This window comes from Eubalaena glacialis, chromosome 14 (genome assembly GCF_028564815.1).
Source record: "Eubalaena glacialis isolate mEubGla1 chromosome 14, mEubGla1.1.hap2.+ XY, whole genome shotgun sequence".
Classification (NCBI taxonomy): Eukaryota; Metazoa; Chordata; class Mammalia; order Artiodactyla; family Balaenidae; genus Eubalaena; species Eubalaena glacialis.
This window is the reverse complement of record NC_083729.1, coordinates 20,470,392-20,493,321: the sequence shown is the minus strand read 5'-3', so window position 1 is coordinate 20,493,321 and position 22,930 is coordinate 20,470,392. Positions and strand designations below refer to the sequence as shown.

Genomic DNA, 22,930 nt, shown 5'->3' with positions numbered 1-22,930 from the left:
TTCAGTATGGTTTACAAAAACCTCTATATCTTCCCACTTTTCTTTTTTTTTAATTTTTTTAAAATTTATTTTATTTATGGCTGTGTTGGGTCTTCGTTTCTGTGCGAGGGCTTTCTGTAGTTGTGGCAAGCGGGGGCCACTCTTCATCACGGTGCGCGGGCCTCTCACTATCGCGGCCTCTCTTGTTGCGGAGCACAGGCTCCAGACGCGCAGGCTCAGTAATTGTGGCTCACGGGCCCAGTTGCTCCGCGGCATGTGGGATCTTTCCAGACCAGGGCTCGAACCCGTGTGCCCTGCATTGGCAAGCAGATTCTCAACCACTGCGCCACCAGGGAAGCCCCTTCCCACTTTTCTTAAGCAGAAGTGTAGCAACAGAGTTCTTAGACTTAAGTAGCAGTATGTTTTCTTCCAGTAACCAAATGGGCTGTTTGAGGGGGAGTTCTGTGTTGGAAGTGAATCGGCCTGGAATAGCAACTAAATATAAAGCCTCACTTATACCCACACCAATGCTTTTTAAGTTTTTTTTAAATTAATTAATTAATTAATTTTTGGCTGCATTGGGTCTTCGTTGCGCGCGGGCTTTCTCTAGTTGTGGTGAGCGGGGGCTACTCTTCGTTGTGGTGAGCGGGGGCTACTCTTCGTTGCGGTGCGCGGGCCTTTCATCGCGGTGGCTTCTCTTGTTGCGGATCACGGGCTCTAGGCGTGCGGGCTTCAGTAGTTGTGGCATGTGGCTTCAGTAGTTGTGGCTCGCAGGCCCAGTAGTTGTGGTGCACGGGCTTAGTTGCTCCGCGGCATGTGGGATCTTCCCAGACCAGGGCTCGAACCCGTGTCCCCTGCAATGGCAGGCAAATTCTTAACCACTGCGCCACCAGGGAAGTCCCCACACCAATGCTTTTGATTCAGTTTTTTGCTTTTGTCTAATAGGTTGTGCATTTTCACTCTTTTAATTTGTTGGTAGAAATAAATTTTGTTTAGGTAGAGTTGTAATTTTATCTGACAAATCATTGAATATACTACTTTCTGTAATGGAAATAAAAGGAATGTATTTCTGATGTTCAAACAGATCTCTGATTTTTTGTGTGTGTGATGTAGCTATTAAATTTTATAATTTTATTTTTTAATCTGATTTTTATTTAGATCAGATAGCTTATTTCAAAAAAGAGGAAATATTAAAGTCTAAAACATAGGACAAGTTCAACCTCATTACTAGCTAAAATTAAAAAATTTTTATATATTTTTTCAAATAATTACCAAGGATTTAAAAAGTGATATGAATGTTGGTTAATGGTTAACAGTAGTGAAACTCCTGTACACATGGTGGAAAGCAATTTGGCAATATTATATATTAAAATAACTTTATACAGCAGTTCCACTTGTTAGAAGACTTTGAAAATAGAAGCACTTGGTGGCATTTGTTACAGTTAAAGAAAAAAAAAGGAGACAATAGCACACATTTATTGAGAATTTTATATATCCTCAAATTCTGAGCTAAACAGCTCAAAATAAAATATTCTGTTTGTCTCCCATGGCCACTCCATGAGTTATAGATATTTATCTTGTTTTGATTTTACTGATGAAACTAAGGCCCAGAGATTAACTTTCTAAGGTCACAGAGCTTTAAATTTTAGAGTCAGGTATAAAATTAAGATCTGTCTCACTCTAAACATGTGTTGGTAACCATCGGGAAAGAGTGCCTCTTTAAGCAGTCTAAATGTGCAACAGTAGGAAATGGATTAAGTGATTTACTGTGTATATGTATGTGTGTGGGTGTATATATATCAATCAGTGGAGTATCATGCTGCTATGAAATATATCAATAATGTTGCAAGATTTGCAAAAAGGGCTTTTTTTTTAAAATTTATTTATTTATTTATTTTTGGCTGTGTTGGGTCTTCGTTTCTGTGCGAGGGCTTTCTCCAGTTGCGGCGAGCGGGGGCCACTCTTCATCGCGGTGCGCGGGCCTCTCACCGTCGCGGCCTCTCTTGTTGCGGAACACAGGCTCCAGACGCGCAGGCTCAGTAGTTGTGGCTCACGGGCTTAGTCGCTTCGCGGCATGTGGGATCTTCCCATACCAGGGCTTGAACCCGTGTCCCCTGCATTGGCAGGCAGATTCTTAACCACTGCGCCACCAGGGAAGCCATATTGCTATTCTCTTGAGTCTTACTTTCCTTTCTGGTAAAATTATAACTAAACCTGCTCTGCTGTTTCTTGGATTGTTGTGAGGGGCATATGAAATAGAACGGCTACATGATGTTTGTAACTGTAAGGCAGTTGTATGTAGGAATTAAGAGAAAGATGTAAAATTTTTGTATGTATTATCTGGGCAGCACTATAGGAAGATATGTCTTTAATGTTTGGTGTGAGCTCGAGTTTTTCTTTGAAAGGGATATCAGTCTTTTGTGTTCTTTTTTGGCCATCTTTTATGTGTACATCTCTACGTAAGAACTCTTTTTATGTTACGTAAATTGGTACAGCATTATGGAAAACAGTTTGTAGGTTCCTCAAAAAATTAAAATTAGAACTACCATATGATCCAGCAGTCCTACTTCTGGGGATATATCCGAAGGAAATGAAATTACTGTCTTGGAGAGATATCTGCACCTTTGGTTCATTGCAGCATTTTTCACAGTAGCCAAGACATGGAAAAAACGTAAGTGTCCAACAACAGATGACTGGATAAAGAAAATTTATATATATATATGTAACAATATTATTCAGCCATAAAAAGAGGAAAATGTGCCATATGCGACAACTTAGATGAACCTTGAAGGCGTTCTGCTAAGTGAAATAAGTCAGACAGAGAGAGACAAATACTGCATGATCTCATTTATATATGGAATCCAAAGAAGTTAAACTCTTAGAAACAGAGTGTAGATTGATGGTTACCAGGAGTTGCGTGGTAGGAGAAATTGGGAGATGTTGGTCGAAGGGTACAAATGAGCAGTTATAAGATGAATATGTTCTGGGGATCTGATGCACAGCATGATGACTATAGTTAACAATACTGCATTATATACTTGAAATTTGCTTAGAGAGTAGGTCTGAAATGTTCTCACCACATACACAGAAAAGGGTACCTGTGTGAGGCAATGAATGTGTTAATCAACCTTAATGTGGTAATCATTTAACAATATATATGTATATCAAATCATCACGTTGTACACCTTAAACTTACATAGTGTTATTTGTCGATTATATGTCAGTAAAGCTGGGGGAAAAATCTGGCTAAAGTAGTAAAATGTGTGTGTGTGTGTGTATAGCGGTGGTGGTGCTTGTGAGTGTCTGAGTGTATTTTAGAGTGGTCAGGAATATCTCTGAAGAAGTGAAGTGAGGGAGAGAGTCCATGAATTTCTGGGGAAAAGCATTGCAAGAGGAGGGAGCAGGTACAGAGACCCTGAATTAGGAATGAATTGGTTATGTTTGAGAAAGGGCAAGAAGGTAATGTGAGAAAAGCGAGATGTAGAGTTTCATGTAGAATCTTTTAAACTGTATTGGGAATTCAGATTTTATTTTAATTTTAGTTAATTTTTTAAAAAGTGACAGGGAGCTTAAAAATCAGAGGAATATGTAATTTAAGCTTTAGGACGATTACTTAAGTGTCATGTGAATAGATTGGTGAGTCATATTAGGCATAACTTCGGCTGCCTATAACAGTTCCTTAAATGATTTGGAAGTTTATTTCTCTTTCATGCAACAGTCTGGAGGTGTAGTTAGTCCACCGTTCTTAGGGTGCATCCTTATCTGTATGGTTCAGAATGGCTTTGTCACCTCCTCCACTTTCAAAACAACAGGGTGGAGGAGGGGCCAAAGAGGGATGTGTCCCTGCCTTTTGAAAATCTGGGTTTTTGAAGTTATCCCTCCCCCTCACATTCTGTTGTCCAGAACCTGCATTCCACACCAAGATTTGAGGAAAGCTGAAAGAATACCCCCTGTCCCCAGCCCCTGCACAGTCTCTTTTTTCATTTATAGCTATATAATATTCAATTGTGTAGGTATACCAGTTTTGTTAATATCTTATTATTAGATAAGCCTTTAAACTTTTTTCTTTATTGAGTAATATAATGAATATTTTCTTATATTATCAATAGATTGTGTGTACATTTCCATTTCATGGTGTTCATTTACTATTGCCATGTTTTTGCTATCCAAAATAGGGGAAAAAACCATTGAAAAGTGATTTTTTTGTATTTAATTGTTAGTGAAGTCAGACATTCAATATCGTTTTTCCCATAAATTTTTATTATGGGATATTGAATGTGTACACAAAAGCCAACAATAATATAATGAATATCTTTGTACCCATCTTGTAGCTTCTATAATTATCAACTTACAGCCAGTCTTGCAATACTTAAACTCCTATCTAAATTTCCTCTTGTATAATTTTGAAGCAAATCCCCAACATCATATAATTTCATCTGTAGGTATTTCAGTATGCAAATATTTTTTCATATGTCATTTTTCCAGTTGTTTTAACTCTTTTATGAGCTATCTGCCCATGTCCATGGTGTATTTTTTTTCATTTTCAGTAATTTTACACAATTTTATAATAGTATATAGACAGTAAATACAGGTCCAGTTTTCTGTATGGGCCTTAATTTGGATAAAGGTAGTAAGTTAAATTTTGGACATGTTAAGTTTGAGATGGAACATCCGAGGTTGATGTTTAAAAGCAGTTATAAACGGACTGTGCTGCTTCTTTTCATTTATCAAAATAGCGGTGATTGATGAAGTCTTGGGAATGGATGATTTTATTCAGGGAGGGTTGGAGTGAAAAGCAAAAGCTGCAAAATGATGCTTGTAAAGTATTTAAGGGATGGCCACAGGAAAAGACCAAGAAGAAACATTTTGGAAAAAAAGTCTGGAGAGAGCAGTGTCTAAGGAGGGAAAGGTTAATAACATTTATCTGATGTAGCATAGAGCTCAGGGAAGATGACAAACAGAAATATATTTGTTGGATTTTATGATTAAACAAATGAAAAAAGAGATGCAGACCAGGACACAGTGAGCTGTAGGGTGCAAGATAGACCTGAGTTTGAATTCCGACTGCCACTTGTCTTGCTGCATTACGTTTGGAAATTTGCTTATTGAGCATTAGTTATCCCACTTTTTAAATGGGGGTAATAAGGCTTGTCTTTTAAGGTTGCTGAGACGTTTAACTGAGAGAATGATCAGCACTTGTTTGTGTCTTCTTTATAAATGGTAGTTGTTGACATCACGTTTTGATACCTTACTGGCTGATCTAGAATATCTGACTTCAAGTGATTTCTATTACACAAGTCCTGTATCTGTTGTTTTTGACTTGCTGTACTAATTGATATTCTTTTTTTTTTTTTTTTTTTTTATTTATTTTATTTTTGGCTGTGTTGGCTCTTCGTTTCCGTGCGAGGGCTTTCCCCAGTTGTGGCGAGCGGGGGCCACTCTTCATCGCGGTGCGCAGGCCTTTCACTGTCGCGGCCTCTCCTGTTGCGGAGCACGGCCTCCAGACGCGCAGGCTCAGTAATTGTGGCTCACGGGCCCAGTTGCTCCGCGGCATGTGGGATCTTCCCAGACCAGGGCTCGAACCCGTGTCCCCTGCACTGGCAGGCAGACTCTCAACCACTGCGCCACCAGGGAAGCCCAATTGATATTCTTTTGATAGTATAGTATAGATTCTTGAGAATTGGTTCAATTTTAGCTTTCACTTGCATTTATTAATTGCCAAGGGTTCTAAGAATAGAAAGTGGTTTAGGTATAAGAGAGTTTCTGTCTAAAATTTGGATTTAAAAAAAAAAAAAAAGGAAAGAAACCAGAATTGACTTATAAGAAGCCAATTTAATGTAAGCCTGTTAGGACTCCCCTGGTGGCGCAGTGGTTAAGAATCTGCCTGCCAGTGCAGGAGACACGGGTTCGAGCCTTGGTCCGGGAAGAGCCCACATGCCACGTAGGCAACTAAGCCTGTGTACCACAACTACTGAGCCACAACTACTGAAGCCTGCGCGCCTGGAGCCCGTGCCCCACAACAAGAGAAGCCACTACAATGAGAAGCCCTCGCACCACAACGGAGAGTAGTCACCGCTCGTTGCAACTAGAGAAAGCCCGCGTGCAGCAACGAAGACCCAACGCATCCAAAAATAAATAAATAAATAAATAAATTTAAAAATAAATAAAATAAAATAGAAGTCTGTTAGTGGCAAATACTCTTCGTTTTCCTTTAATCTAAGAATGTCTTGATTTCCCCTTCATTCTTGGAAGATATTTTTGCTAGATAGGAATTTTGGAATTACAGTCCTTGTCTTTCAGCACTTAAAAATGTTCTTCACTGCTTCTGCCTTCCATAGTTTCTGATGAGAAACCCACAGTCACTGGAATTGTTTTTCTCCTAAGTGGAATGTTGTTTTTCCTTGGCTGCCTTCAAGATTTTAAAATTTTCTTTAGTTTTCAGTAATTTGATTATGATATATATGGGTACAGGTTTCTTTGAATTTATGTTGTTTGAGATTCATTGATTCTCCTGAAATTGTAAGTGTATATCTTTCACCAAATTTGGGAAGTTTTCTGCTGCTATTTCTTTAAATATGTTTTCTGCGTGCTACTCTTTATCTTCTCCTTTTGGGACTCTGATGACATGAATGTTAGACCTTTTGATATTGTCCCATTGGCTCTGTTCATTTATTTTTTCTATCATTTTTCTCTCTGTTCATCAGATTGGATAGTTTCTATTGCTCTGTCTTCAGGTTTACTGATTCTCTCCTCTGTTATCTCCCTTCTGCAGTCGAGCCCCTCCAGAGAATTTTGGGTTTACTTTGGATATTGCGTTTTTTAGTCTTAAATTTTTATTTGCTTTATACACCACACAGGCACACACACAATAATGTAATGAATCTTACTTCTCTGCTGAGACTCTTAACTGTTTTTTTCCCCCCAAGAATCATCTTCCTGGCTTCTTGAAGCATGGTTATAGTAGCTGCCTTAAAGTCTTTGTCTGAAAATTCCAGAGTCTGTAGCATCTTGGGTTTGCTGTGTGTAGGTTGTCTTTTCTCTTGTGAGTTATTGAGATTTTCCTGGTTCTTCATATGTCAAGTAATTTTGGATCGTATATTAGACATTTTGATGTTAACGTTATGATACTCTGTCTCATTTAAATGCTATGGAGAATGTTGTTATTACTTTATTTTTAGGGATGGGAGGATTTTTTAAGCAGGCATTTGGTCTTGTTAGGTTCAGGTCATAAGTTTCTGCCTACCCTTCTGTGCACTAAAATTCCAGTGACTAATTTTCAAAGCCTTTGTTTCCATCTGTCCTGCATGTACACCACCGAGTGGCAAATTTGGGAACCTGATAGTATGTTTAGGGTCAGATCCACGTAGGCATAGTTCTTGGGTGACGCCAGGAGTGTTTATAGAACTTCATGGTGTCACTTTCTTGAGCTCCTTTCTCTTTGCAAGTTCCCTGACACTTTCTGGCTCTTAGAGACCCTTCTTCCTTGTCCTATGGCTAGATAACTAGGGTTTTCATTTTGGTGTTTTGCTGCATACTTCCACAACTGCATCTGCCTTTGATGCCAAGCAACAGGATGGTGGAGAAAGAATATAAACCATGGGAATTCCCTCCACACTCATGGGATTGGAAGGGATCCGCTTTCTTGAAGTTTTAGGTCCCTGTCCAGCCACTGCTGGTATCATCACTGCCACAGCTGCTGCCTTTGGATTGCTTGGGGGCAGGGTCTGAGAGAAAGGGCAAAAAACCTCAGAGGATTGTCCTCCCTTTTAGGGGCCCCCTTTACTGCTTTTCAGACAAAAAAAGAGAAGACTTCTCTTGGAGCCATTTCTGTCTGCACTTACTGTGCAGTTCTGAGTTTGGACTGCCTTTGAGTCTAGGCTGAGTGATCCTAGGGGAAACAAAACCAGGAAACTCACTGCTGGGTTAGTAGTACTTCTAATTTTGGTTTTCTCCCTGAAACCAACTGCTACCATTTTCAGAGTCCTCAGATAGCTGCTCCATGCATTCTGTCCAGGTTTTTAGTTGTATTCGGGAGAGACAGGATAATTTATGCTTATTACATCACCTTTACCAGAACCAGAACACAGATACTGTTTTAATTTCATTATAACTGTATTGTTCTTTTGTTTTGGTGAAGAAATTACTGAGCAACCAAGATGTACTAGACTTTGTTTGGAGATGTAAAGATGGATAATCTTTAAGGTGCTTCCAGTAAGTCCACAGGTAGTCATGTGATGAGGGAGTGGAGGCAGAAAGTAAACAATTTCATATTATGCATTAATAATAATTGAATTATTAATCTTATCTTTTTTGATCCATTTCTGCTTCAGGATTTGACTTACGGTTTGTGACTGAAGGAGAGAATATCCTATTTACATTTCATTAATTTTCCACTTATCCAAAAATTTAAGGGATGAAAAGTCTCTGGATTTGTATATGCTGGAGGAAATTAATATATAGCTATAATAAATATAATTTATATATGTAATTATAATAAGAATAAGAAATTAAAATAAGAAATAATTTACTATTATATACTTGTTTCTCAGGTCTTAGAAAAATATCCCAATACACCCATGAGTCATAAAGAAATTCTTCAAGTTATCCAGAGAGAAGGACTAAAAGAAATCAGGTGAGTTATTTAAGTATTATTAGTAATAATTATAATACTTGATTAGAATATTTGGAAGTATATAGCAGTCTACTTTAGTCCTGAAGATTGATTATTTAGTAATAACTGCTTTGTTAATTTATGATTTATTCAGCTCAGATCTTTGGAGTTTTCAGTCATAGCACAGTTACAAAACCAAAAGTAAGTTAGAAAAAAATTCTTAGAAGGTAACTATCTCTACACCCATGCACTTTAATTCTAAGGAAGGCCTGGAGCCATCTTCAAGCCTTCATCTATCAGTTCAGGCTTTTGATTTAATAAGCTTAGTCATTAGCAAATTAAAAAGTCCTCTAGTTCGGGGAGAATGGTAGATGTAAACAGTCTAGGAAAAAATAACCTTGGCCAAAAAGAATTAAATGGAAAAGATACATAAAGCAGTATGTGTTTCAAGTAATAGTCTTACTATGTTCAAATAAAACAGCCTGGGGTCAATTAATATAGGACCAAAGATAAAACACACTTTAATTTCTAAGAGCTTTATTATATTACTATAGCACATAATAGTCACTGTTCATAGTCAAGACCCTCTGCCATCAAGAAATATTAAAATTATGTTCAATATATTTTATATGTTAAGGCAGAAATCCGGGTGTCCACATTAGAGATATTTTCATTAAGAGAAAAAGGTTACAGTGCTACTAGTTGTTCTCACCTGGGGGTGGTATAGTGCAGGGGTCCCCAACCCCGCAGGCCACAGACCACTAGTGGTCCATGGCCTATTAGGAACCGGGCCACACAGCAGTAGGTGAGCAGCGGGCGAGCGAGTGAAGCTTCATCTGTATTTACAGCCGCTCCCCATCACTTGCATTACTGCCTGAGCTCTGCCTCCTGTCAGATCAGCTGCAGCATTAGATTCTTATAGGAGCTCGAACCCTGCTGTGAACTGCTCATGCAAGGGATCTAGGTTGCGAGGGATCTAGGTTGCGTGCTCCTTATGCGAATCTAATGCCTGATGATCTGAGGTGGAGCTGAGGCTGTGTTGCAAGTGCTGGGGAGCAGCTGCAAATACAGATTATCATTAGCAGAGAGGTTTGACTGCACGGAGACCGTAATAAATCAATTGCTTGCAGACTCATATCAAAATCCTATCAGTGAGTGACAAGTGAAAACAAGCTCAGGGCTCCCACTGATTCTGCATTAAGGTGAGTTGTACAATTATTTCATTATATATTACAATGTAATAATGGAAGTAAAGTGCACAATAAATGTAATGTGCTTGAATCATCCCAAAATCATCCCCCACCCACCCCACCCCCTGCCCCAGTTCGTGGAAAAATTGTCTTCCATGAAACGAGTCCCTGGTGCCAAAAAGGTTGGGGACCCCTGGTATAGTGTAATACCCATAGGGAAAGTGTTTAGGATTTTGGGGGGCTATTTTTGATTGTCACAATGATGAGAGAGGAGGGAGCACTATGGCATTTGGTTATTACTCTGAGGAACAAATTCTACTAACGTATTCTAATATTTTTTTATAACACTATTGGGTTTTATAGAACAGGAATGAGCAAGAGATTTCATTTCTTTTCATAAAATTAGACTATTCATAAAAATTTCATAAAATTTTCTATTCCTAAAAATACACACTGGGGAAATAGACCAGGAAACCTGATGTAAAGAGGTCAGACTCCATCAGTGCCCTAGGTCTAAATGACAATTGCAGAATCATCCATCTCTAACACAGTAAGGCTCTGACTTTAAACTTGTCATTATTATTTCTAGAGAGTAGGCAAGAACAGTAAATAAGAAAGAATACTAAATAAATAAAGAACAGAAGGGGAAAAACAGAAGAACTTAAAAGAAAAATGTAGCAAGATGGTGGAGTCATCAAAAATAGCTTCTAGTTTCACTTAGTAACAACTCACAAGAAGCTATTCTTGGTTAAACTATATTGTGGTGATACAGTTATGTGACCACAAAGCAGTACTTTTAAAGTCACCAGTGACTTCCATTTTGTCACCTCCACTGGACTTTTAGTTTTGCCTCTCTTGTTACCTCTCAGCATTATTTAACACAGATGACTACTACTTCCTTTTTGAAACTCTGTATCATTACCTGAAGTGACCAAACATTCCTACTTTCCTTCCTTGCTCTGCAAGCTCCTTCTCAGTTTTTTTGCTTATTATCTTCTCTCTAACTGAAGTGCAATCGACATTCCCATAGCTTTTTGGGGGGTCACTTTTGTTTTGTCACTTCCCAGTTGTGTAGGGAAGCTAATTCCCACCTCAGCCTTTGTACATGCTGACCCCTTTACTTAGTTAACTGTTGTATTTTTCAGGTGTCAGCTTGAATATTTTCCAGAGAACTTTGGCTGACTTCCCAATCTAGATCACATTTTCCGTTTTTAGTTTGGTATAGTGTTGTGTGTTCTTTCTTTTTTTTTTATTTTTTATTTTTTATTTATTTATTTTTAATCTGTTCTTTATTTTTTTTAATTTTATTTTTCTATACAGCAGGTTCTTATTAGTTATCAATTTTATACGTATTAGTGTATATATGTCAACCCCAAACTCCCAATTCATCCCACCACCACCCCCCCAACCACTTTCCCCCCTTGGTGTCCATACATTTGTTCTCTACATCTTTGTCTCTATTTCTGCCTTGCAAACAGGTTCATCTGTACCATTTTTCTAGAGTGCACATATATGCGTTAATATACGATATTTGTTTTTCTCTTTCTGACTTACTTCACTCTGTATGACAGTCTCTAGGTCCATCCACATCTCTACAAATGACCCAATTTTGTTCCTTTTTTATGGCTGAGTAATATTCCATTGTACATATGTACCTCATTTTCTTTATCCATTCATCTGTCGATGAGCATTTAGGTTGCTTCCATGACCTGGCTATTGTAAGTAGTGCTGCAATGAACATTGGGGTGCATGTGTCTTTTTGAATTACGGTTTTCTCTGGGTATATGCCCAGTAGTGGGATTGCTGGGTCATATGGTAATTCTATTTTTAGTTTCTTAAGGAACCTCCATACTGTTCTCCATAGTGGCTGTATCAATTTACGTTCCCACCAATAGTGCAAGAGGGCTCCCTTTTCTCCACACCCTCTCCAGCATTTGTTGTTTGTAGATTTTCTGATGATGCCCATTCTAACTGGTGTGAGGTGATACCTCATTGTAGATTTAATTTGCATTTCTCTAATAATTAGTGATGTTGAGCAGCTTTTCATGTGCCTCTTGGCCATCTGTATGTCTTCTTTGGAGTAATAGCTACTTAGGTCTTCTGCCCATTTTTTTTTTTTTTCCACACACACACACACACACACACACACACACACACTGTATTTTATTTTTATAAGAGATAAATAGACTGACACCAAGCATTGTACATGGATGACCACAACAAAAGCAACAATGATTGCAATTACCAAACAGGAAACACACTCATACTATGTCATAATATTGACATTCAGTCCAGTAATCCTCCAATGTAACAGCTCCTTTACTTTGCAGTGAAAATTGATTTGTATATTCTTTGCCTCTGAGTCCTTGTGGGATTTTTGCTTTTTTTAAATTCAAACAGGAAGTCACAAAAATTATACTCATCCTCATCAGTTCACTCAGTCCCATGTAATTAATTTTTTTTTTTTCATCTTGATCTTTTGTTAGCACTTTTATGAGCGCATCAGTTTTTCATTAGAGTTCTGAAAATGCTTATTAATTCAGTTCAGCAGTACTGTCAGGTACCAGAAACCTGTACTTGTCAGAGTCTTTTCCATGAATTTCCTGAAGATGAAACCCTTTTATAGGAACATATTTACAAAAGCATCAGAGTACACCCAGAACTGTCTGTAAATGACAAAAGACTTAAAAATGACCACGGTTAAAGATTTGATGAAAGTTCATAATAATGCAGTTGACAAGAAAATTAGTTATTTCTGAGATATACCTTTTAAAGTAATAACTAGGATTATGACTTATAACATTATACCAGAACATATAAGATTTTTAGAAATTTCATGTAATGTCTGAAACATTTATATTAACATATTTCCATACAAATAACCCAATGAAAGTTTAGTATTAGTTGTTTTGTTTGTTTGTTTATACTGCAGGTTCTTATTAGTCATCAATTTTATACACATCAGTGTATACATGTCAATCCCAATCGCCCAATTCAGCACACCACCATCCCCACCCCACCGCAGTTTTCCCCCCTTGGTGTCCATATGTCTGTTCTCTACATCTGTGTCTCAACTTCTGCCCTGCAAACCGGCTCATCTGTACCATTTTTCTAGGTTCCACATACATGCGTTAATATACGATATTTGTTTTTCTCTTTCTGACTTACTTCACTCTGTATGACAGTCTCTAGATCCATCCACGTCTCAACAAATGACTCAATTTCGTTCCTTTTTATGGCTGAGTAATATTCCATTGTATATATGTACCACATCTTCTTTATCCATTCGTCTGTTGATGGGCATTTAGGTTGCTTCCATGACCTGGCTATTGTAAATAGTGCTGCAATGAACATTCGGGTGCATGTGTCTTTTTGAATTACGGTTTTCTCTGGGTATATGCCCAGTAGTGGGATTGCTGGGTCATATGGTAATTCTATTTTTAGTTTTTTAAGGAACCTCCATATTGTTCTCCATAGTGGCTGTATCAATTTACATTCCCACCAACAGTGCAAGAGGGTTCCCTTTTCTCCACACCCTCTCCAGCATTTGTTGTTTGTAGATTTTCTGATGATGCCCATTCTAACTGGTGTGAGGTGATACCTCATTGTAGTTTTGATTTGCATTTCTCTAATAATTAGTGATGTTGAGCATCTTTTCATGTGCTTCGTGGCCGTCTGTATGTCTTCTTTGGAGAAATGTCTATTTAGGTCTTCTGCCCATTTTTGGATTGGGGTGTTTGTGTCTTTAATATTGAGCTGAATGAGCTGTTTATATATTTTGGAGAGTAATCCTTTGTCCGTTGATTCGTTTGCAAATATTTTCTCCCATTCTGAGGGTTGTCTTTTCGTCTTGTTTATGGTTTCCTTTGCTGTGCAAAAGCTTTGAAGTTTCATTAGGTCCCATTTGTTTATTTTTGTTTTTATTTCCATTACTCTAGGAGGTGGATCAAAAAAGATCTTGCTGTGATTTATGTCAAAGAGTGTTCTTCCTATGTTTTCCTCTAAGAGCTTTATAGTGTCCAGTCTTACATTTAGGTCTCTAATCCATTTTGAGTTTATTTTTGTGTATGGTGTTAGGGAGTATTCTAATTTCATTCTTTTACATGTAGCTGTCCAGTTTTCCCAGCACCACTTATTGAAGAGACTGTCTTTTCTCCATTGTATATCTTTGCCTCCTTTGTCATAGATTAGTTGACCATAGGTGCGTGGGTTTATCTCTGGGCTTTCTATCTTGTTCCATTGATCTATGTTTCTGTTTTTGTGCCAGTACCATATTGTCTTGATTACTGTAGCTTTGTAGTATAGTCTGAAGTCAGGGAGTCTGATTCCTCCAGCTCCGTTTTTTTCCCTCAAGACTGCTTTGGCTATTCGGGGTCTTTTGTGTCTCCATACAAATTTTAAGATGATTTGTTCTAGCTCCGTAAAAAATGCCATTGGTAATTTGATAGGGATTGCATTGAATCTGTAGATTGCTTTGTGTAGTATAGTCATTTTCACAATGTTGATTCTTCCAATCCAAGAACATGGTATATCTCTCCATCTGTTGGTATCATCTTTAATTTCTTTCATCAGTGTCTTATAGTTTTCTGCATACAGGTCTTTTGTCTCCCTAGGTAGGTTTATTCCTAGGTATTTTATTCTTTTTGTTGCAATGGTAAATGGGAGTGTTTCCATAATTTCTCTTTCAGATTTTTCATCATTAGTGTATAGGAATGCAAGAGATTTCTGTGCATTAATTTTGTATCCTGCAACTTTACCACATTCATTAATTAGCTCTAGCAGTTTTCTGGTGGCAGTTTTAGGATTCTCTATGTATAGTATCATGTCATCTGCAAACAGTGACAGTTTTACTTCTTCTTTTCCAATTTGTATTCCTTTTATTTCTTTTTCTTCTCTGATTGCCGTGGCTAGGACTTCCAGAACTATGTTGAATAATAGTGGTGACAGTGGACATCCTTGTCTCATTCCTGATCTTAGAGGAAATGCTTTCAGGTTTTCACCGTTGAGAATGATGTTTGCTGTGGGTTTGTCATATATGGCCTTTATTATGTTGAGGTAGGTTCCCTCTATGCCCACTTTCTGGAGAGTTTTTATCATAAATGGGTGTTGAATTTTGTCAAAAGCTTTTTCTGCATCTATTGAGATGATCATATGGTTTTTATTCTTCAATTTGTTAATATGGTGTATCACATTGATTGATTTGCGTATATTGAAGAATCCTTGCATCCCTGGGATAAATCCCACTTGATCGTGGTGTATCATCCTTTTAATGTGTTGTTGGATTCTGTTTGCTAGTATTTTGTTGAGGATTTTTGCATCTATATTCATCAGTGATATTGGTCTGTAATTTTCTTTTTTTGTAGTGTCTTTGTCTGGTTTTGGTATCAGGGTGATGGTGGCCTCATAGAATGAGTTTGGGAGTGTTCCTTCCTCTGCAATTTTTTGGAAGAGTTTGAGAAGGATAGGTGTTAGCTCTTCTCTAAATGTTTGATAGAATTCACCTGTGAAGCCATCTGGTCCTGGACTTTTGTTTGTTGGAAGATTTTTAATCACAGTTTCAATTTCATTACTTGTGATTGGTCTGTTCATATTTTCTGCTTCTTCCTGGTTCAGTCTTGGAAGGTTATACCTTTCTAAGAATTTGTCCATTTCTTCCAGGTTGTCCATTTTATTGGCATAAAGTTGCTTGTAGTAGTCTCTTAGGATGCTTTGTATTTCTGCGGTGTCTGTTGTAACTTCTCCTTTTTCATTTCTGATTTTATTGATTTGAGTCCTCTCCCTCTTTTTCTTGATGAGTCTGGCTAATGGCTTATCAATTTTGTTTATCTTCTCAAAGAACCAGCTTTTAGTTTTATTGATCTTTGCTATTGTTTTCTTTGTTTCTATTTCATTTATTTCTCCTCTGATCTTTATGATTTCTTTCCTTCTGCTAACTTTGGGTTTTGTTTGTTCTTCTTTCTCTAGTTTCTTTAGGTGTAAGGTTAGATTGTTTACTTGAGATTTTTCTTGTTTCTTTAGGTAGGCTTGTATAGCTATAAACTTCCCTCTTAGAACTGCTTTTGCTGCATCCCATAGGTTTTGGGTCGTCGTGTTTTCATTGTCATTTGTCTCTAGGCATTTTTTGATTTCCTCTTTGATGTCTTCAGTGATCTCTTGGTTATTTAGTAACGTATTGTGTTTAGCCTCCATGTGTTTGTGTTTTTTACGTTTTTTCCCCTGTAATTCATTTCTAATCTCATAGCGTTGTGGTCAGAAAAGATGCTTGATATGATTTCAATTTTCTTAAATTTACTGAGGCTTGATTTGTGACCCAAGATGTGATCTATCCTGGAGAATGTTCCGTGCGCACTTGAGAAGAACGTGTAATCTGCTGTTTTTGGATGGAATGTCCTATAAATATCAATTAAATCTATCTGGTCTATTGTGTCATTTAAAGCTTCTGTTTCCTTATTTATTTTCATTTTGGATGATCTGTCCATTGGTGTAAGTGAGGTGTTAAAGTCCCCCACTATTATTGTGTTACTGTCAATTTCCTCTTTTATAGCTGTTAGCAGTTGCCTTATGTATTGAGGTGCTCCTATGTTGGGTGCATATATATTTATAATTGTTATATCTTCTTCTTGGATTGATCCCTTGATCATTATGTAGTGTCCTTCCTTGTCTCTTGTAACATTCTTTATTTTAAAGTCTATTTTATCTGATATGAGTATAGCTACTCCAGCTTTCTTTTGATTTCCATTTGCATGGAATATCTTTTTCCATCCCCTCACTTTCAGTCTGTATGTGTCCCTAGGTCTAAAGTGGGTCTCTTGTAGACAGCATATATATGGGTCTTGTTTTTGTATCCATTCAGCAAGCCTGTGTCTTTTGGCTGGAGCATTTAATCCATTCACATTTAAGGTAATTATCGATATGTATGTTCCTATGACCATTTTGTTAATTGTTTTGGGTTTGTTTTTGTAGGTCCTTTTCTTCTCTTGTGTTTCCCACTTAGAGAAGTTCCTTTAACATTTGTTGTAGAGCTGGTTTGGTGGTGCTGAATTCTCTTAGCTTTTGCTTGTCTGTAAAGCTTTTGATTTCTCCATCAAATCTAAATGAGATCCTTGCCAGGTAGAGTAATCTTGGTTGTAGGTTCTTCCCTTTCATCACTTTATCATGCCACTCCCTTCTGGCTTGTAGAGTTTCTGCTGAGAAATCAGCTGTTAACCTTATGGGAGTTCCCTTGTATGTTATTTGTCGTTTTTCCCTTGCTGCTTTCAATAATTTTTCTTTGTCTTTAATTTTTGCCACTTTGATTACTATGTGTCTCGGCGTGCTTCTCCTTGGGTTTATCCTGTATGGGACTCTCTGCGCTTCCTGGACTTGGGTGGCTATTTCCTTTCCCATGTTAGGGAAGTTTTCGACTATAATCTCTTCAAATATTTTCTCTGGTCCTTTCTCTCTCTCTTCTCCTTCTGGGACCCCTATACTGCGAATGTTGTTGCGTTTAATGTTGTCCCAGAGGTCTCTTAGGCTGTCTTCATTTCTTTTCATTCTTTTTTCTTTAGTCTGTTCCGCAGCAGTGAATTCCACCATTCTGTCTTCCAGGTCACTTATCCGTTCTGCCTCATTTATTCTGCTATTGATTCCTTCTAGTGTAGTTTTCATTTCAGTTATTATATTGTTTATCTCTGTTTGTTTGTTCTTTAATTCTTCTAGGTCTTTGTTAATCATTTCTTGCATCATCTCAATCTTTGCCTCCATTCTTATTCCAAGGTCCTGGATCATCTTCACTATCATTCTGAATTCTTTTTCTGGAAGGTTGCCTATCTCCACTTCATTTAGTTGTTTTTCTGGGGTTTTTTCTTGTTCCTTCATCTGGTATATAGCCCTCTGCCTTTTCATCTTGTCTATCTTTCTGTAGATGTGGTTTCTGTTCCACAGGCTGCAGGACTGTAGTTTTTCTTGCTTCTGCTGTCTGCCCTCTGGTGGTTGAGGCTATCTAAGAGGCTTGATGGGAGGCTCTGGAGGTGGGTAGAGCTGACTGTTGCTGTGGCGGTCAGAGCTCCGTAAAACTTTAATCCACTTGACTGTTGATGGGTGGGGCTGGGTTCCCTCCTTGTTGGTTGTTTTGCCTGAGGCAACCCAACACTGGAGCCTACCCGGGCTCTTTGGTGGGGCTAATGGCAGACTCTGGGAGGGCTCACGCCAAGGAGTACTTCCCAGAACCTCCGCTGCCAGTGTCCTTGTCCCCACGGTGAAACAGAGCCAGCCCCCGCCTCTGCAGGAGACCCCCCAACACCAGCAGGTATGTCTGGTTCAGTCTCCCCCAGGGTCACTGCTCTTTCCCCTGGGTCCCGATGCACACACTATTTTGTGTGCGCCCTCCAAGAGTGGGGTCTCTGTTTCCCCCAGTCCTGTCGAAGTCCTGCAATCAATTCCCACTAGGCTTCAAAGTCTGATTCTCTATGAATTCCTCCTCCCGTTGCCGGACCCCCAGGTTGGGAAGCCTGACGTGGGGCTCAGAACGTTCACTCCAGTGGGTGGACTTCTGCGGTATAAGTGCTCGCCAGTCTGTGAGTCACCCACCCAGCAGTTATGGGATTTGATTTTACTCTGATTGCGCCCCTCCTACCGTCTCACTGTGGCTTCTCCTCTGTCCTTGGACGTGGGGTATCCTCCTTGGTGAAGTCCAGTGTCTTCCTGTCGATGATTGTCCAGCAGCCAGTTGTGATTCTGGTGCTCTCGCAAGAGGGAGTGAGAGCACGTCCTTCTACTCCGCCATCTTGGTTAATCTCCTGTGTTCTTTCTTTATAGCACTTAAGATTTGAAATTGTATATCGTTTTGGTCTTTCAAAAAAATCATGTAGCTTCTCTATAGCTTACATTAAGCTAGTAGCTCCATGAGGGCAGTGACATTTATCTCCCCCCCCCCAGCCCCCGGCTTGGCATGTAACAGGCATTGCAAACCTACTTGTTAATGAATATATGAAGTATCAGTGATTGGAAGATGACATTCAAATGTAGTTCTGGCTTATCCTCTTGCTGCATGATGTGTCTTAAATGGTAGTCTTAAAATCGTTAGAGTTTTCAGGTACATTATGGAATGAAGTAACTATGCTTATTGAAGACGTGCTCTTTTTTTTAACCAGTCTTGGGATTTAATTAACCAGGAAGGGGGATTATTGGGAGGGGCACCCCTGTAAAAATGTACAAAAGGTCTGTGGGGCTCTGTGGAAGGGGAGATAAATATGTACATGGAACCCCGCCTTCCTTTAGCCCCTCCTCCCCCAGCCCTGAGAGGGCATGAGGACTTGGGTGGTAGGTGAAGAGGAGGGGGGCACTTTGGCCTCTGGCTTAGTGAGCCTTTGGGGAGGCAGGCCAAGGGCCTAGGGGCCCTCAGAAGCGACGATGGTAAGATGTCCTCCTTTTTACAGTTTTATTTTCATTCCTTAATCCTCAGTACAAGGCTTTTCAGCTATTTTTCCCTTTGCTGTTTTCCCTCTGCTCCCCCATTTTGAAGAATCTCGCTTAATTTTGATTATTCCATACTATATTGTTTTATTCTAAAATGTATTAAAATGGAAGCAGCTCAGATGTCCATCAGAAGATGAATGGATAAATAAAATGTGGGATATACAGTCAATGTAATATTATTCAGCCTTAAGAAGGAATGAAATTCTGATACATGCTACATAGATGAACCTTAAAAACATGCTGAGTATATGTATAACTGATTCATTTTGATGTACAGTAGAAAGTAACACAACATTGTAAATCGATTGTACTCCAATAAAAATTTTTTAAAAATATGAAAGAGAATGTATGTATGTATTAAAAAAAAAAATGTTGAGTGAAATAAGCCAGACACAAAAGGACAAATATTGTACAACTCCACTTACATGAGATACCTAGAATAGGCAAGCTCCTAGAGACAGAAAATGGAATAGAGGTTACCAGGGGCTGAGAGTAGGGGAGAATAGGGAGTTATTGTTTAATTGGTAGAATTTCTCTCTGGGATGATGAAAAAGTTCTAGAAATGGATAGTGGTAATGGTTGCACAGCATTGTAAATACTTAGTGCCACTAAATCGTACACTTATACAAGTTACCATTTTAGCCATTTTATTATGTATATTTTGCCACAACCAGTCAACAAAAAGAAGTATTAAAAATGAAGTGATTGGCTCCTGGCTGAGAAAGATTGAGGTACTAGTCCCTTTAAGAAGTTAGGTGATAAGATTGAAAATCATTTACCCAAAGTATGGAATTTTGAATGAATTAATTAGAAACGTACAGTATTCTTAGAATATTATAACATTTAAATTAAATACTGTTTTATAACTATAAAGCATATCAGCATTTTAGAAAACAGGGAGAAAAAAAAAAGGGTCCTTGAATTTTCCCCCTCATAATAGCTTATGACTTCATGTATTCCTTTTTTTTTTTGGATACCTGAAGGAACTCCTTTTAAAGATAGAGTTTCCCATGGGAGTCATAGGGAAGAAAGAAGATATGGATTTTGTTGTTTCAGGTGAAAGGAACATTTTAAAGTGTTCTAAAAGTAGCTTAGTTCTGTTTAGAACAGATAAGAAGATGTGAAAAGGGTTGAAGTAGCCCCTAGGAAGAAAAGATAGAAAGATTTTAAAAGAAAGAAGAATTTGGGACTTGCAGGTTGTAGCAGTTATTGGTAATTTAGATAGATAGATGCTCTAACTACGGTATTTGATCACTCCTAAAGAAAAAGAAGTTAGTTTCTGTACTGTTTGCCAGTAAATAGTTATTTCAGAAAATTAAAAATGGTTTTTAAACAATTTGTTGTGACATCTCACTTTCTTGTTCAATTTTCCATGTCTGAAATACAGCCTAATTGTTCTTTCTCTTAACTTACATAGTAATGATAACTTGGCAGTAGTTCCCTAGCGTTGAGCTCTTCGACACAGAATTGCTAGTTCCAAATTTGAAGTACTGTTAGAACCTTTTGAAAAAATTCTGTAAGCTTTTAATCATTTGTTTTTACCTAGACAGTTTCCTTTTTAAAAAGTCAATATTTTTGACTGAATAGAGATTTTTTTCGAGTTTACTTGGTTGAAAAACCCCCATTCACATTATAGCTGATGTGTTATTGAGTCTAGATCATGCTATACATTTATGTGAATCTAAATATTGAAGGAATAGTTAGTTATTTTTGTTTCCCTCTCAAGACACTACAAGTGAAATCAAGGGTTCAGAGAGACAGATGTATCCACTTCATGCAGTTTGTGTACTTCAGTTTCTTTCTAAGGGAAATTATTCAGGGTTTTATTTTATCTTGAATCAATGTAACTTGTACAGCAAATGGCTGTCATTAGCCCTCAGTGTTTAAAATAGTCTTTCAAAAACTTAAGATGTTTCTTTTTTGTCTGATGATGTCTTAAGATATTTACAGTTTACAGGAAAACTATCTCAGCACCCCCCTTTATTCCTGTTTTCTCCTGATTTGAGTCCATACTTCTTCCTGTGATTACAAACTATCCCATCGGTCATGAATACAAACCCCAGAGGTAATTCAAACTCCAGCCTCCCGAATATACTCACACAGCTTCATGGAGCTGTTTCTGGACTTTGGGGCATTCTTTTTTTAATCTTTTAAAATTAAGTTTGTAAAAGATCTCTGCGTCTTTGTGCTATAGTTCTGTAGTTCTCAGGGTCCAGTCAGCAGACAGAAGCTACATGGTTTGAACAGGGAAGTTATTAAGTTAACTGGTTAATTTATTAACTGGAAGTTATTAACTGGTAACCAAGAATTAACTATTGAAAGGTAAAGATAACACAAAAGAATACAGTAATAACAGATACGGGAAGCAACTGCTACCTGTAGGGCTGAGGCAGCGTGCCCCAGGAAGGAATAACTTTCAAGGAGGCCCCTCCATGTCCACAGGGGTTGTGATTCAGCTCTCCCTGGAGAAGGTGGGGCTCTGGTCCAGTGGATGACAAAGTTCATTGGTGCCATAGCCGGGGGTGGTACATAGAAAACTGCCTTCTGGGTAGTAGAAGAACTTGCTGGAAAGCCTCCTGCTGGGTTCTCAACTGGGGAGCCAGCTGAGGCAGCGGCAGAATTTTCTGGAAAGGCACCCACAGGCATTCTGCTGAACATTGCTGGAGGGTGAGCACCATTGAGTGTCCCTCATATTGCTGGGTGCTGCAAGCCATGAGAGCAAGCAGGCAAGAGCACACTAAAACTGGAAAGAAAAGGCCCCCTTTTTTCTTTCTGCAGTGTTCTCCCAGCACTATACTGACAAAACTTAACAGTGAGCCAGCTGGCAAAAGAGAAATGTTTATAGAATCCAACTCCATTGTCACAGAGAAGGGCAAAGAAGTTTGGATTTGGAGCTAAAAGTCAATAAATCGGTAACTGGCACAGAAGGCTTCAGTAGTTTTTCCATAGAATAGCTGAGGTCATTGACTGGTCCCGTGTACCACTTTTGTTTACTTGATTTCTTTCCATCTGCACCCCAGCTAAACTGATGCAGTGCTGTTGCCTGTATAGGATCTGAGATTTCCTATCTTTACTCAGGACATTAAGCCAGCATTTATCCTCCTCTCTTTATGAAACAATCTTGACAGTCTTTTAGAATCAACTCAGTTATTACCTCCACAAAGCTGATGGCCTTTTCCTCTGCAGTTTAACATATCTTCCCCCTCTCAATATTTTTCTTTTTTAAAGGAGAATTATCACCTTATATTTTAATATTATCTTCACTTCTCTTACTAGATTAATTTTTTATTAAGATTTAGATCAGTTTCCATCAGAAGAATAGGCTCTCAATACCAGAGACAAATGGGACTTCACTATTTTAATTATTTTATTCATAGAATTACAGAGAAAATAGACAAGAAATATCATAGTTATGCTTTTAAATGGAAAATTCAGGTTCTTTATACTTATGGTTTAAAAAACTGAGTGATAAATTTGTACATGGGAGAAAGTAAAAAAACTTAAGAACTGAGATGACTTTAGAGATTATCTGATTCCAACTTATAATTTTGGATAGAATGAGGCCCCAAAAGCCAGTGTCTCCAAATCAGAATTTGCTTTTTCTTGAAATCCTTTCCTATTATTGTTTTGTTCTGGGTTAAGCTAAAATTGTATTATTCTAAACTTAGAATATATGTAACAAATGCATAAATTA

The 22,930-nt window shown here is 38.2% G+C and overlaps 1 protein-coding gene across 3 annotated transcripts in view; it reads left to right on the top strand.

Moving 5' to 3' along the window:
* Positions 1-22,930, top strand: part of ASXL2 (ASXL transcriptional regulator 2) — a 132,036-nt gene that overhangs the window by 36,024 nt on the left and 73,082 nt on the right. For 2 of the 3 annotated variants that reach the window (XM_061211262.1, XM_061211261.1), the window contains exon 2: positions 8,529-8,611. The exons of the other annotated variant lie outside the window; for it this stretch is intronic. In XM_061211262.1, the coding sequence (XP_061067245.1) occupies positions 8,529-8,611 (83 nt within the window). The remainder of the gene's footprint in view (positions 1-8,528; positions 8,612-22,930) is intronic. 3 annotated transcript variants of the gene reach the window in all.